General features: G+C 44.4%; 1 protein-coding gene across 2 annotated transcripts in view; it reads right to left on the bottom strand.

The window, feature by feature from the left end:
• The window catches only part of CERT1 (ceramide transporter 1), a gene marked incomplete at both ends in the record, with an annotated part of 72,125 nt that extends 65,529 nt beyond the window's left edge, over positions 1-6,596 (bottom strand). For both annotated transcript variants that reach the window (XM_082012942.1, XM_082012943.1), the window contains 2 exons: positions 2,742-2,876; positions 6,501-6,596. In XM_082012942.1, coding sequence (XP_081869068.1) covers positions 2,742-2,876; positions 6,501-6,596 — 231 coding nt within the window. The remainder of the gene's footprint in view (positions 1-2,741; positions 2,877-6,500) is intronic.
• Between the last annotated feature and the right edge of the window lie 5,885 nt (positions 6,597-12,481).

Below are 12,481 nucleotides of genomic sequence, written 5' to 3'. Positions count from 1 at the left end.
ATAATTAATTTTCTATTACAGAGTCACAGAATCATTAAGGTTGGAAAAGACCTTTAAGATCATCAAGACCAACCATCAACCCAACACCACCAAGCCCACTAAACCATATCCTGAAGTGCCACGTCTACACATTTTTTGAACACTTCCAGTGATGACTACCACCTCCCTGGGCAGCCTGTTCCAATGCTTGACCACTCTCTCAGTAAAGACATTTTTCCTAATATCTAGTCTAAACCACCCCTGGCACAACGTGAGGCCATTTCCTCTTGTCCTATCACAGTTACTTGGGAGTAGAGACCAACACCCACCTCACCACAACCCCCTTTCAGGTAGTTGTAGAGAGCGATAAGGTTTCCTCTCAGCCTCCTCTTCTCCAGACGGAACAACCCCAGCTCCCTCAGCCGCTCCTCATAAGACTTGTGCTCCAGAAGCCTCACCAGTTTCATTGCCCTTCTTTGGACATGCTCATGCTCTCAACATCCTTCTTGTAGTGAGGGACCCAAAACTGAACACAGGATTCAAGGTGCAGCCTCCCCGGTGCTGAGTACAGGGGCACGATCACTTCCCTACTCCTGCTGGCCACACTATTTCTGATACAGGCCAGGACACTGTTGGCCTTCTGGGCCACCTGGGCACAGTGCCAGCTCATGTTCAGCCGGCTGTCAACCAGCACCCCCAGGTCCCTTTCCGCTGGGCAGCTCTCCAGTTACTTGTCCCCAAGCCTGTAGCGTTGCATGGGGTTGTTGTGAACAAAGTGCAGGACCCAGCACTTGGCCTTATTAAACATCATACAGTTGATCTCAGCCTGCCGATCGGTTTAAAATAAATAATCCATTTGCTACTAAACAAATATCAAGCCAGAACCATTCATGCTAAAACCCTGGCTTAGAAGAATAACTTCTGAAAAATAAGACATATAGAATAATTGGATTACAGTTTCAAAAGTAAATTTCTATATCCTAGAGACATGAAATGATCCAATAGTATTCCTGAACCTCTAATACTTACACAAGAATCACTTTACCTACAGCTAGAAATAATTCAGGAGTATTACTACGTTTCAGAGATGCCATCTCAAATCATAATCAAGCAATTAAACTGTCAAGTACCACTCACAAAGCATAAGCCTGAATGAAAACGGAACTCAGATATCAGACTAACTTTTAGAACTGTGCCCTCTTTTTATTCTCTCTCCAACTCCGTAGTTTCTTTCTCAATGTACTCAAGCAGCTCAAGAACTGGGAAAAAAAGAAGCAATGATTCAACTCCAAGTTACCAGATGTAACAAGTAGGCCAGGCAGAAGTGGAAAAAAGCGATCTGTTAAGAAGCTCCAGTGTTACACACCTAGTCAGAAGACACGCTCCCCAACTTCCCTTCACAAAGTGCAGTGTACCAACACATTCCAGTAGCAGCAGCATCAGTATCATCTCTCACTCCACCACAACTGGAATTCAGGCTGCTGAGATGTGCTCTACAGCATACTCCCAAACATTCCTTGTCCTACCTCTTTTCCTACCTTCCCATCTCTCCGTGGTCAGCATGTTAAGCCTCCTGCTAGTGAACTTAAGACCTTTTTGGAAGTCCTGACCAGAGGCTGGTACTACTACAGACTACCAAAAGTACACTTAAGTCAGAATTCCTAGAGACTGTTGTGCACTGTAGGTTCCTAAATAAGTCAAATCATGAGCAAGTTTTAAAACTTCAATCAATTTTTAAAAGTTTTAAAATAGAAATGAGGTGATAGGTTTTAATTTTTAGATGACTGCAATAGCTGTCAGGTATTTAAATGTAAAAACCTGCTTTTTCTTCACAAACTTTTTTGCAAAGGCATACAATTGATGTAATCAATCCAGTCTTTTTCAAACCAAGATGTGTTTAATATAATTCTATTTGTAAGCTGAATATTAGTACAGAAGAAAACTTCTTATTTGTCGCCCTTAATGCAGTTTGAAGAAAAACACATTTGGTGGAATAAGTAGATAAACAGTAAGATTTATCACTATTCCTCTAGGAACTTGCATGCTACATGGAAGGCCAGCTATTTTTTCCCCCTAAATCACTAACTGGATTGATTATTTAACAGTAACACAGAAAAGCTGCAGCATGCTTTTTGGCAAGCATTAGTCATAATTAATAAATATCATAATTCTGAAAGCCACAGATATTTTTTCCTTACCTTTAAGGCCAATTCTTCTTTGTGAGATTTAATTTATATGTAGTCTCTTTACTCTTACCAGTGTAATAGCTAATGTTTTAGCATTAGACAAAAGCAGCAACACACTAACTCTTCCAGAGGAGGAAGCACACGGTAGAACATTTTCTTTTGGAAGTGTTCTACAGAATCATTTTCAGAAAGTACCATCAGAGAACTACTACCTTCTCCCTCTACTGCAAAGTGTAAAGACTGTGATGGAGTCAACCCTTTAGGAAAGTTGTCCCAGGGTCTTCTGCCAACCCCTGAAAACACCTTTGCAGCCTCCAAAGGCAAACTTTATCCCTACCCACAGAAACGTCTAACATATGAGATGAAAAAGCTGCTTACTGCAGCTGCAAATAAGAACAGGTAATTTTCTCATTAGGAACTCCTTGCCCAGCTCCAGTGTGCTACTGGTACCACTAAATTTCGTAACAGATGACCTAGTAGAATTTGCCATGCCCACATTTGCTTTCACCAGACATTAGCCTACAAATACATAACACCCCAAAATGTGAAAAGATGCAATAATGAAATATCACTTACAGTAATCACAGCCTTGCTCAGACAGATAGACCCCCTGCAGCCATATTCTGTTTCATCTTCAGACTTGTAATAACTGAGCGTGTTGCCTTTCAGAGCTACCCATCGATCCTGCCACCCATGAATGTAGTTGGTCCACTGTAAAAAAAATGCCAAAGATCAGCTAGTAGAAAAATAACAATAAAAGACAGTGTGGCTGATATTTCACAGGCTTTGAAGTACCAACAGAAAAAAGCAACTTATTTTTAAAAGTTCTTCCTAATTGAGAACTTTATTCTGCTCAGAGCTCCTAAAACAATTTTTCAAACTCCTAAAGGTAGTAAAAAACCAGTTGTTTCAAATGAACAAGATAACAGATGTCTTCACTGCAACTGCATTGCCAAGGCCAGTTAAAACAAAAGTAATAAACATAGTGATGACACAAACTGAGGAAAGAGGGGAGGGAGAAAAACAAACATTAATCACTAAGACAAGTTTAGCCACCCGATTTAAAATCTGGAGTTAAAAGCCAGATTTAAGTGGAAAATGAAATAATTTATTTTATACAGAAGATAATATCTACAAAAATTATTTTACTAAAGTATCTATTTCTCTTCATATAAATACAAACATGCCATTATCCCACAATACATTATACAACTATTGTAGTGCCTACAGTAATGAGGTCTTTATCAATTTAATATTGTCCATAGATACTGCTTTAAGTTAATTGCTAACCACTTTCTCATTAAGAAGATACTTATCAGTGGACATCTAATAATGCATTTGCTATTCAGATTTTTCTAGGGACTCCATATTCACATGTGGAATGAAACTGATATTCCAGGAAGTAAGTCCTGCGGTCATCCTACTGAAATCTAGTAAGAAGTGACTAAAAGTTGTGGTTATTTATATCTGCAACATCTTCCCAACTGCACTTTGTAGAATCATACGATACTGATAGAGCATCAGGACTGTTCTGTAACTCTGACTATACACTGGTGCTTGGTCTTCAATCACAGCGCAAAAATTATAAATTATATAAAAATAGGAACAAAAGCATTGAAAATAATTTTATTGTGCAAGCATTTCTTTGATCATGACAACCGTTCTTTGACAAAAAGCTCTGAGAAAGCTCTTTCTAGCATTTAAGGCTAACCATTATTCATCATTTTGTAACGTATAAATGGGGGAAGAAAACCAACTAACAGGCTTGTTTCCACATTATATTATACATGTTACTTAATAGATGTCCCATAACTACATGGTAACTCTAGTGATAACAAGAAGACATCTAAGAAAAGCAAATTCTGTAGCTGAGAAATTCCTAACAACTTTCAAGCATGGGTAAGACCTTGATTTGCTTTACAAAGATAAAGCCCTTTGTGATCTCTTAGTACCTCGAATTGCTAAGTTCAGTATTTCTTAAAGAAAGCCTCAGCTGTACTCAGTACATGAACTAGTGGCACAAGCACCCATGGAGGTGTATTATTCCCTGTTGCCTTCTTTTCCTGTCTCTCATGTTCCCAACTCCTCTCAGATGTGAAAGGCAAGAGTTCAAACTTATCTCGGGCAAACGAACAAGGGAGAAGGGAAGGAAAGCTCCTTTCTTTCTTTGACAGGATTAAATGACACAAATATAGCATTCAATCTTGCATTTGCTGTTGCAACCAACACTTGCTGTTGCAATCAAAACGTGCCATGAATTAAGAGACTCCTTAAAAGTATACTGGGTAAGCACACAAGGTTTTGGCAAAGAAAAGACCACTGGCTTTTCAAGCATCTGGATTCTTGTGCTTTAAGATAGACTCTTCCATACTGAAGTTCTTTCTTTGTATCCACCTTAAAATTGTTAGCAGGAACTACAATGGAAAAACAACTAGAGTTCTGAAACATTTAGAGACCAGCAGGACATACTTCTAATAAGCTTCTCTTACCAAATTATTCCGCTTCCTTCAAAGCTTCTCTTTACTGAAGAGCAGAACTGAAACACTACAAAGCACAGAGAGAACTGCAGCCTACTTTTATCCCTTCAGAATTTAATTATACATAGTAAGTTATTAAAAATAGATATTTCCTTAGCAGAAAGCTTGGTATGCTACCATTTCACTTTAATTAGTTTGTGTCAAGTATTACTGAAGCATCAATTAACAAAAGGTAAACTTATCCCTTAAGCATATTCACTGCAACAGGTTTCACCATATTCACTATTTGGATTACATCCTGTATTCTCACAGGAAAGGCAGCATCAGCTACATTCAGCATAATCATTGGGGAAAATAAAAAGTTTGCACGTAACTAAGCCACAGAATGTCAGAAGCCATGCTTCACCTGCTACACCGGTAAGAAACAGCACCTGGACTTAATAAAGTATTTAATTTGCCAATATGAAAACCAATTACATCCCACAAATATTAAAGTGTCTAATGATGGAAGTATCTAATCAAAGGAACACTTTGCAATCGAAAAAAAAAACCCCCACAGTAAAACTATACTAAACCAAAACCTGACATTTTAACTGCTGTAACATCTCACATCCATCTCATCCTCTCCCTCCCCCATCCCACTATCAGGTGACAAAATCTTACAAATGAAAGCAAAGACCCTTCTCTTCTCTTAACCGTTCCTCTCATGTCTGGGGTTGGAAGTATTTTCAGGCTTGAAGGAGCTCACAGAGTCCTTCACAAAAAACAGAGTACCCTGTTATGGCTGTTTTCTCAGCAGCCAGGGCCAGTTTATGATCTCTGCATCCTGTGACCTGTGCCTCCTATGCTGGCTTGTGTCCAGCCTTATCGCGTAAGTCAGGAAAAAATTCAGAAAACAGTGCTTTAAAATTAAAGATATTTCAACATTATTCTGAAGGTACTTTCTGCAATAACCCCCCCCCCGCGTTCAAACTTAGTAGTTTAATATTCAACTTTAAAATACTCCTAAAAATAACATTTCCCAGTATCACCCGATGCATACTTGCAAGTCATCTTATTTTCAGGGATAAAAGAGAAAAAAAATCATGCTTATTTTTAAAAGGGGGAAACAAGCTTTAGGGCCATTTTCCTTCCGCCCCTCCCGACCTCCCGTATCTCTTGCTGCAGGAGTATTTTTATTACCCTGTTTTGATACTTGGGCCAAAGGCTGTGCCGCTCCCGGAGAGCGACCACGGGCTGCGCCTGCCCGCGGGAGCTCCCGGGGAGGCGAGCAGTTCGCCGCGGCCCCCACCCGCACCCGGGCCCGCCGCCGGCTCCTCCTAGCAGCCTGAGGCGCGGGGGAGACACCCTCTCCCGGCCGCCTCCTCCCGGGCCCGGCTCTCCAGATCCTCACGCCGAGCAGCCAGCGGGCTCGAGGCGGGGGTGGCAGGGACCCCCAGGCCGGGCGGCAACGGCGCCTTCCCCAGCCACCCAGCCGGCCCGAAGCCGCGCCCGCGACTCTCCCCCGAGGAAGGGCTTCCTCCCGACGTGGGGCGCGGCGGCGGCGATGTGCCGGTGGCCACGGCTGAGGGAGGGGGCGCGGGCGGCTGGCGCCGGGCGCCGCAGCGGCTGCCTGGCAAGCTCCCCGCCGTCAGGTGGCGGCTGCCCCGGCCGTGCCAGCGCCTCCCGCGGAGCCTCCAGGGCCCTCCCCCCGGCCCTTCCACCGGCGCCGGGCGTCTCGGCCTGGCCCTCCGGAGAGGACAAGAGACAGGCGGAGGGGGCCGACAGCCCTCGGTCAGCCGCGAAGCGGGGCCGGGGGCGCGGAACAAACACGGAGAGGGGAAGCGAGAGGCCGTGGGGAGGGGGAGAGGCGGCTTACCTTGCTGAGCACCCCGCAGAGCTCACCAGGCAGCCCGAGCTCGGTCTCGGGGTCCTCCTCGGAGCCGGAGGAATTCCAGCTCTGGTTGTCCGACATGGAGACCCGAGCCGCAGCCACCGCCGAGCAGGGAAGAGCTGAAGCGGCCCCCGCCCACAGCAGCCTCAGCCTCCTCCTGCCGAAGGGACGGGAGCGGCGGGCTCTACCTGACCGGCACCGCTCCGCGCCCACGGGTGCCACCAGCGCCGCCCGCCCCTGCCAGCGACCGGCGGGCACCAAGGCACGCAGGCTCGGGCTTCCCCCTCACCGTAGCTCCACAGCCCCCACCGAGAGCCACAACATAGAGGTGGCGAGGGGAGGAGGGGCGAGCGCGCGTCCGCCGGGCCGCGCACTCGGTTCACTGCTCAACGGCTCCTACTGCCGCCATCTTACGCGGGGCGCGTGCGCTGTCCCACATTCACAGCCCCGCCCCAAGCCCGCCCTCCCCAGCCCCGCCACAGGGCCGCGCGGCGCCTGACGGGAGTTGTAGTCTTGCCCCGCGCAGCGGCAGGCCCGGAGCACCGTTGCCTCTGGGGAAAGGTAGTTTCTGGTGCTCGCTGGTGCAGCACGGCGTGCTGGGAGGTGTAGTCCGCCGGGGCGGCCGTCTCCCTCCCGTCGGCAGGTGACCGCCATCTTGGTTTCGACGTTTCTACGGCGCCGCCAGCAGGTTTTGTCTCCGTCCCCGATGAGGTGGGGAACTCCGCTCCCGCCGCCGCCGGGCGAGGACAGCGGTGCTGCTTGGGGCGATGTTTGCTTTATTTTTGTGGGGTGAGGGAGGGCTCTTTCTTTAGTGACGTGAAGCGTTTCTCCGGCCCTGCTTGCTTTCTAGTGTGAGATGTGGCCTCTTCCCTGCCTCAAGCCGGCGGGACTTCACGGGGCGAGCGCCAAACCTTTCCCTTAACAAAAATGGTGGCCGCGGAGGCTGCAGGAAGGGGCAAGGGGGAGGTGCTGCTGGGTGAGTCGTGAGGGGAGGGAGGGCTGGCTGTCCCGCCGCAGGTAGCGGGTCTCTGCCGCCCGCGGGGGGCTGGCGGGCAGCTGCGCCTCTCCCTGGGGCTGCGGGGGGAAGCGGCCGCTGAGGCCCTTGTCCTGCGGAGGGCGGCGATATAGCGGTGAGGGCCGGCGTGGCAAGGAGCCGGGCGGTGTGGCCGCCGATGGGTTCGGCAGCCCGCTCCTTCCCGACCGACGGGGAGGCTCTGCGCCGGCCGCTTGCCTTCTGCTTCACGGGCGCGCCCGAAGGCGTGCGGTGAGCAGAGCGGGCAGTGGCAGTCAGGAGTCTGCCTCAGCTGCGAGGTAGCCGTGGCCCATCTTTTATTTGCCTAATATGTTTGCAGTTTGGGGAACGAAACGGTAATTTTTTTTTCTTCAGAATTATGTCTGAGATATGTGTACTTGCCGATATTTATGGGTGGAGAAATATTTGCTAAGAAGAAAAAAAAAAAGGAAAAAGGCAATTGAACGTGTCACTTCACAATTTATGAACAGATGTAGAGGGTTGGGAAGGACTTGAGATTTGTGCTGGCTCATCTCCTTACTCGTGATTTCTTGGGGGGAAAAAAAAAGTATGTCAAATAGTGTTGGTTGAGGAAACTTCAGTTTTGGAACACACACTTTGGTTCTATCGCAAGAGCAATGCTGTGCAATTGTATTTTCTCTGACTTCCTCCTTACGACAAATTGTTGTGTAATTTTTCCATGTTATGCTGCTGAAAGTTTCCATTGAGGGTTTATTCATTTTTTTTAAATAGCTTTTAGCATTAACACAGCTATTTACATGCATTCTCTATATATGTAAAATTAAATTTTACATATATATTTTTTTAAAAGCTAAAAATTAAATACTATTAGTACCAGCTCAAAGTCTCGGGTATAAAGATACTTACAATGAATGCAGCACTGAGAGTGGTTGGTAAAGCAGCATCATTGTCCTAAACAATTGGAAATAAAGAACAGTCACAAAAAATGTTAATATTTGTGTAGTCACTGGAACGCACAGAAAAATTTTTACATGACTCTACTGTGGGTGCTATTTTAGACAATTTTCTAATATATAAAACATTGTTGAGAAACTTTGTTCTTTGATTCAGCAGCTGTTTGGAAAGAAACCAAGAAGATATTTTTTCTTAGTGTCTGTTGCAATATACTGCCTCTGTTAAGCAAGTAGAGTGGCTGAGTTTTGTATGTATTCATATGTATGAGAATAATTTATACATTTTCTCTGCAGTATGTTGATGAAGTTAAGTGGTATCACCTGTAAAGCCAGTTCTGTTTTCCCCATTAAACTCCGAATGAACTTCTTTATCCTGATCGAGAGCAGGATTTGAAGAGACTTGTCTGAGCAAGTCCTTTTGGCAGTGACAAAGGTTTAGGACTATTAACTTAATTCCAGAATTACCTCTTTTTTCTTTTTTTTTTTTTTCCTTCTCTCCAGAATATATATTGATTCAAACAGATGTTAAAAAATAAAAATCCTAGGGGTAGATATTCTTGCAGGTTGTTTAAAAAACATATTCATCCCTGTTAGGGAGAATATTTGTTTAGTTATTAATTCTAGCTAATATTTTTTAACCAAACTTTAAATGAATAAATACTGGATGGAAAAGGTTTGCCTTTTCAACTTTTCATATAACACTTTGTCTGTGCTAACAGATTTGTTTTTACATCTGCCACATCCTCCTTATATGTCATATTTTTTCCACAATGTCACCAGCTTATGTTCTTCCAAAAGGTGCAGTGGGATTGTGAATGCCTTATGTAAATAAACTCTTCTTTATAGTATTATGACCATCTTTTTCAAAGATAACTTGCTGTCTATTACTCTTAATGAGAACAGGCCATATCTACATTACAAGAATGTGGTGCAGTGGGAGTAGATTTGTAAGGGAAAGATTTGGTGCTGAGGACCTTAAGTTCATCTTATATATGCTTTAAGAAGCGTTTCTTCAGACTAGCACTAGTCGGGTCCCATGGAGGGCACCTGCATTAGCAATTGTAATGCATCATGTGTGCTCTGAAAGCAATCTTTCAGTTTAGTTTCATTTGAAAGGGATCTGGTTTGTGTGCTCTAAAACCAGTCTGGGCTGCAAACCGAAGCCTGGGAAATGGAGATAAAATTGATATGCTGATATGCTGTCTACCTCCTTCTACACCTTTTCCACTGGACCTTTATTTTGCGCTTCATTGCTGTGTTTGTTCTTTCATCACAAGCCCCAGTACTCAATCTGTACCCCTTCTAGTACCTTAGAGATTGTGAGAAGTTTACAAATTATTGTTTTAAGTGGAAATAGTCATCACCTTTGTTAGAATAATGGAACAGATACTGTTGTTCTGTATTGCTGATACAGTACTTGTAATGCAAAAATGTTTTTTTGAGTTTTACTTCTAAAGATGTCAGTCATAAACATAATAAACTGGGTAACTTTATCTAATTTTTTTTCTTCTCCATTTTTCATAGAATCAGAATAGTTTGGCTTGGAAGGGACGTTTTAAGGTCATCTAGTCCAACCCACCTGCAATGAGCAGGAACATCTTCAACTAGATCAGGTTGCTCAGAGCCCTGTCCAAGCTGACCTTGAAGGGCTCCAGGGGTGGGGTATCTACCACCTCTCTGGGCAACCTCTGCCAGTGTTTCACCATCCTTATTGGGAAAAATTTCTCCCTTATATCTAGTCTGAATCTACCCTCTTCTAGATTAAAACCATTACCCCTTGTCCTATCACTACAGGTCCTGCTAAAAAGTTTGTCCCCATCTTTCTTTCTAAAGTCTCCTTTAAGTACTGAAAGGCTGCCATAAGGTCTCCCAGGAGCCTTCTCTTCTCCAGGATGAACAACCTCAACTCTCTCAACGTGTCCTCATAGGAGAGGTGTTCCAGACCTCTGATCCTTTTGGTAGCCCTCCTCTGGACCACTCCAACAGGTCCATGTCTTTCCTGTGCTGAGGGCTCCAGAGCTGGACGCAGGACTCCAGGCTGAGTCTCACCAGAGCGGAGTAGAGGGGCAGAATCTCCTCCCTCAACTTGCTGGCCACGCTGCTTTGCATGCAGCCCAGGATACGGTTGGCCTTCTGGGCTGCGGGCACACATTGCCTACTCATGTCCGGCTTTTCACCTACCAGATCCCCCAAGTTCTTCTTGACAGGGCTGCTCTTGATACCTTCATACCCCAGCCTGTACTGCTCCCGGGGGTTGTCCTGACCCAGGTGCAGGACCCTGCACTTGGCCTTGTTGAACCTCCTGAGGTTCACACGGGCGCATTCCTCACGCTTGTCGAGGTCCATCTGGATGGCATCTCGTCCCTCAGGCATGTCAACCACACTGCTCAGCAGTGCAAACTTGCTGAGGGTGCACTCGATCCCACTGTCTATGTCATTGGTGAAAATATTAAAGAGTACTGGTCCCAGTATGGGCCCCTGAGGGACACCGCTCGTCACCGATGTCCCTCTGGACATTGAACTGTTGACCACTATGCTCTGGCTGTGATCTTCCAACCAACTCTTGTCATCTACACAATAGCTGACCCATCAAATCTCTCTCTCTCTCCAACGTAGAGAGAAGGATGTTGTGGGGGACCGTGTCAAAGGCCTTACAGAAGTCTAGACAGACAACATTGGTAGGTCTTCCGTTGTCCACTCCATCCTAGAAGGCCACTAGGTTGGTCAGACAGGACTTGCCCTGTCATGCCCAGCCATGTTGACTATCTCGGATCACCTCCCTGTCCTCCATGTGCCTTAGCATAGCTTCTAGGAGGATCTGTTACCTGATCTTCCCAGGCACAGAGGTGAGCGTGACAGGTTTTATATATCTTACTTCCACTATCACATTTTCTGTTTCAGTGTGTTCATTGTATGTTATTAAAAGACATTCACCACTAGCATATAAACATTTTCTAATATGTTCATGCTCGTAGTTATGCTTGTTCTTAAGTTTAAGACTATTTTTCTTAAGAGGATCCTTGAAGGAGCTTTGTTTATGCCACAGCATCTTGCCTAGTAGTGTAAGCTCTGAGATATAAATGATTCAGACAATTTTTTCTAAGACAATTGTGAGCTTTGTGAATCATTGAATTAGGGTTTTTCTTATAAGGAAAAAAAAAACCCCAGAAGATTGCTGCTATTTATTTATTATACTGGCAATAAATACAGATCTGTAGAAATTGGGTTGCAGGTAGCTTCATCAATTCTGGTGTAGTTTTAACTGATGAATATTGTTAATAATAGTTCAGTTCTTTCATTATTTTGTTTATGCATTAAGCCACTAAAACATTTGTTTCCAGTAACCTAGAAGTACTAGGAAAATTTTGTAAGAAACCTGGGATAAATCTTTCAGTTTGAAAGGTGTTGTAAAATGCTGAATAGAGAGAGAAGAAGAAACCAAAGTTCTTTTCCCTTTGAATAAACTTTGAAGTTTTAAAGACCTGAGGTTTTTTTAGACAGAGAAGCCGAAAGCAGCATTTACAACAGAATTGTACTGCATCTTGCCTACAGAAAATAGGGGATGACTATTCCACTTGTTTCACTTGTGTCGTTCTTCACATAAGCAAAGAATTATTCAGTTTGATGAATGGCGTAAAATACATTATTTTGACATTTAATTTTGGGCATTGTCAGAAGCAGTCTCTGTTTATTTTGCAGTGTGAATGAATTACTTTGTAAAAGGATTGACTTGCCTCTAATTTGTGGTATCTTAAAGCCAGTGAGTTTAGGAAAGACATTATTCTAGGGCTTAGCTTTTTTAAAGGTTAATTCTAGATGCTTGTATAGGATCTATGTTTTTGTAAAATGCTGAGTCAGCTGCTACTTGAAAAATAGTCTTACTCAGCTACTTCAAAAATAGTCTCATTCAGCTGCATCAGCTTGGGCACATGGAATTTTCACTTCCATGAAGCCTGGCCTGGTTTTCTCTTCAGTGTTAATTTATCATGTACCTTGGATTATTACATTTGTAAAAATAC

This window comes from Phaethon aethereus, assembly GCF_964289735.1.
Source record: "Phaethon aethereus genome assembly, chromosome: Z".
Classification (NCBI taxonomy): domain Eukaryota; kingdom Metazoa; phylum Chordata; class Aves; order Phaethontiformes; family Phaethontidae; genus Phaethon; species Phaethon aethereus.
This window is presented reverse-complemented; position numbering and strand designations above follow the sequence as displayed.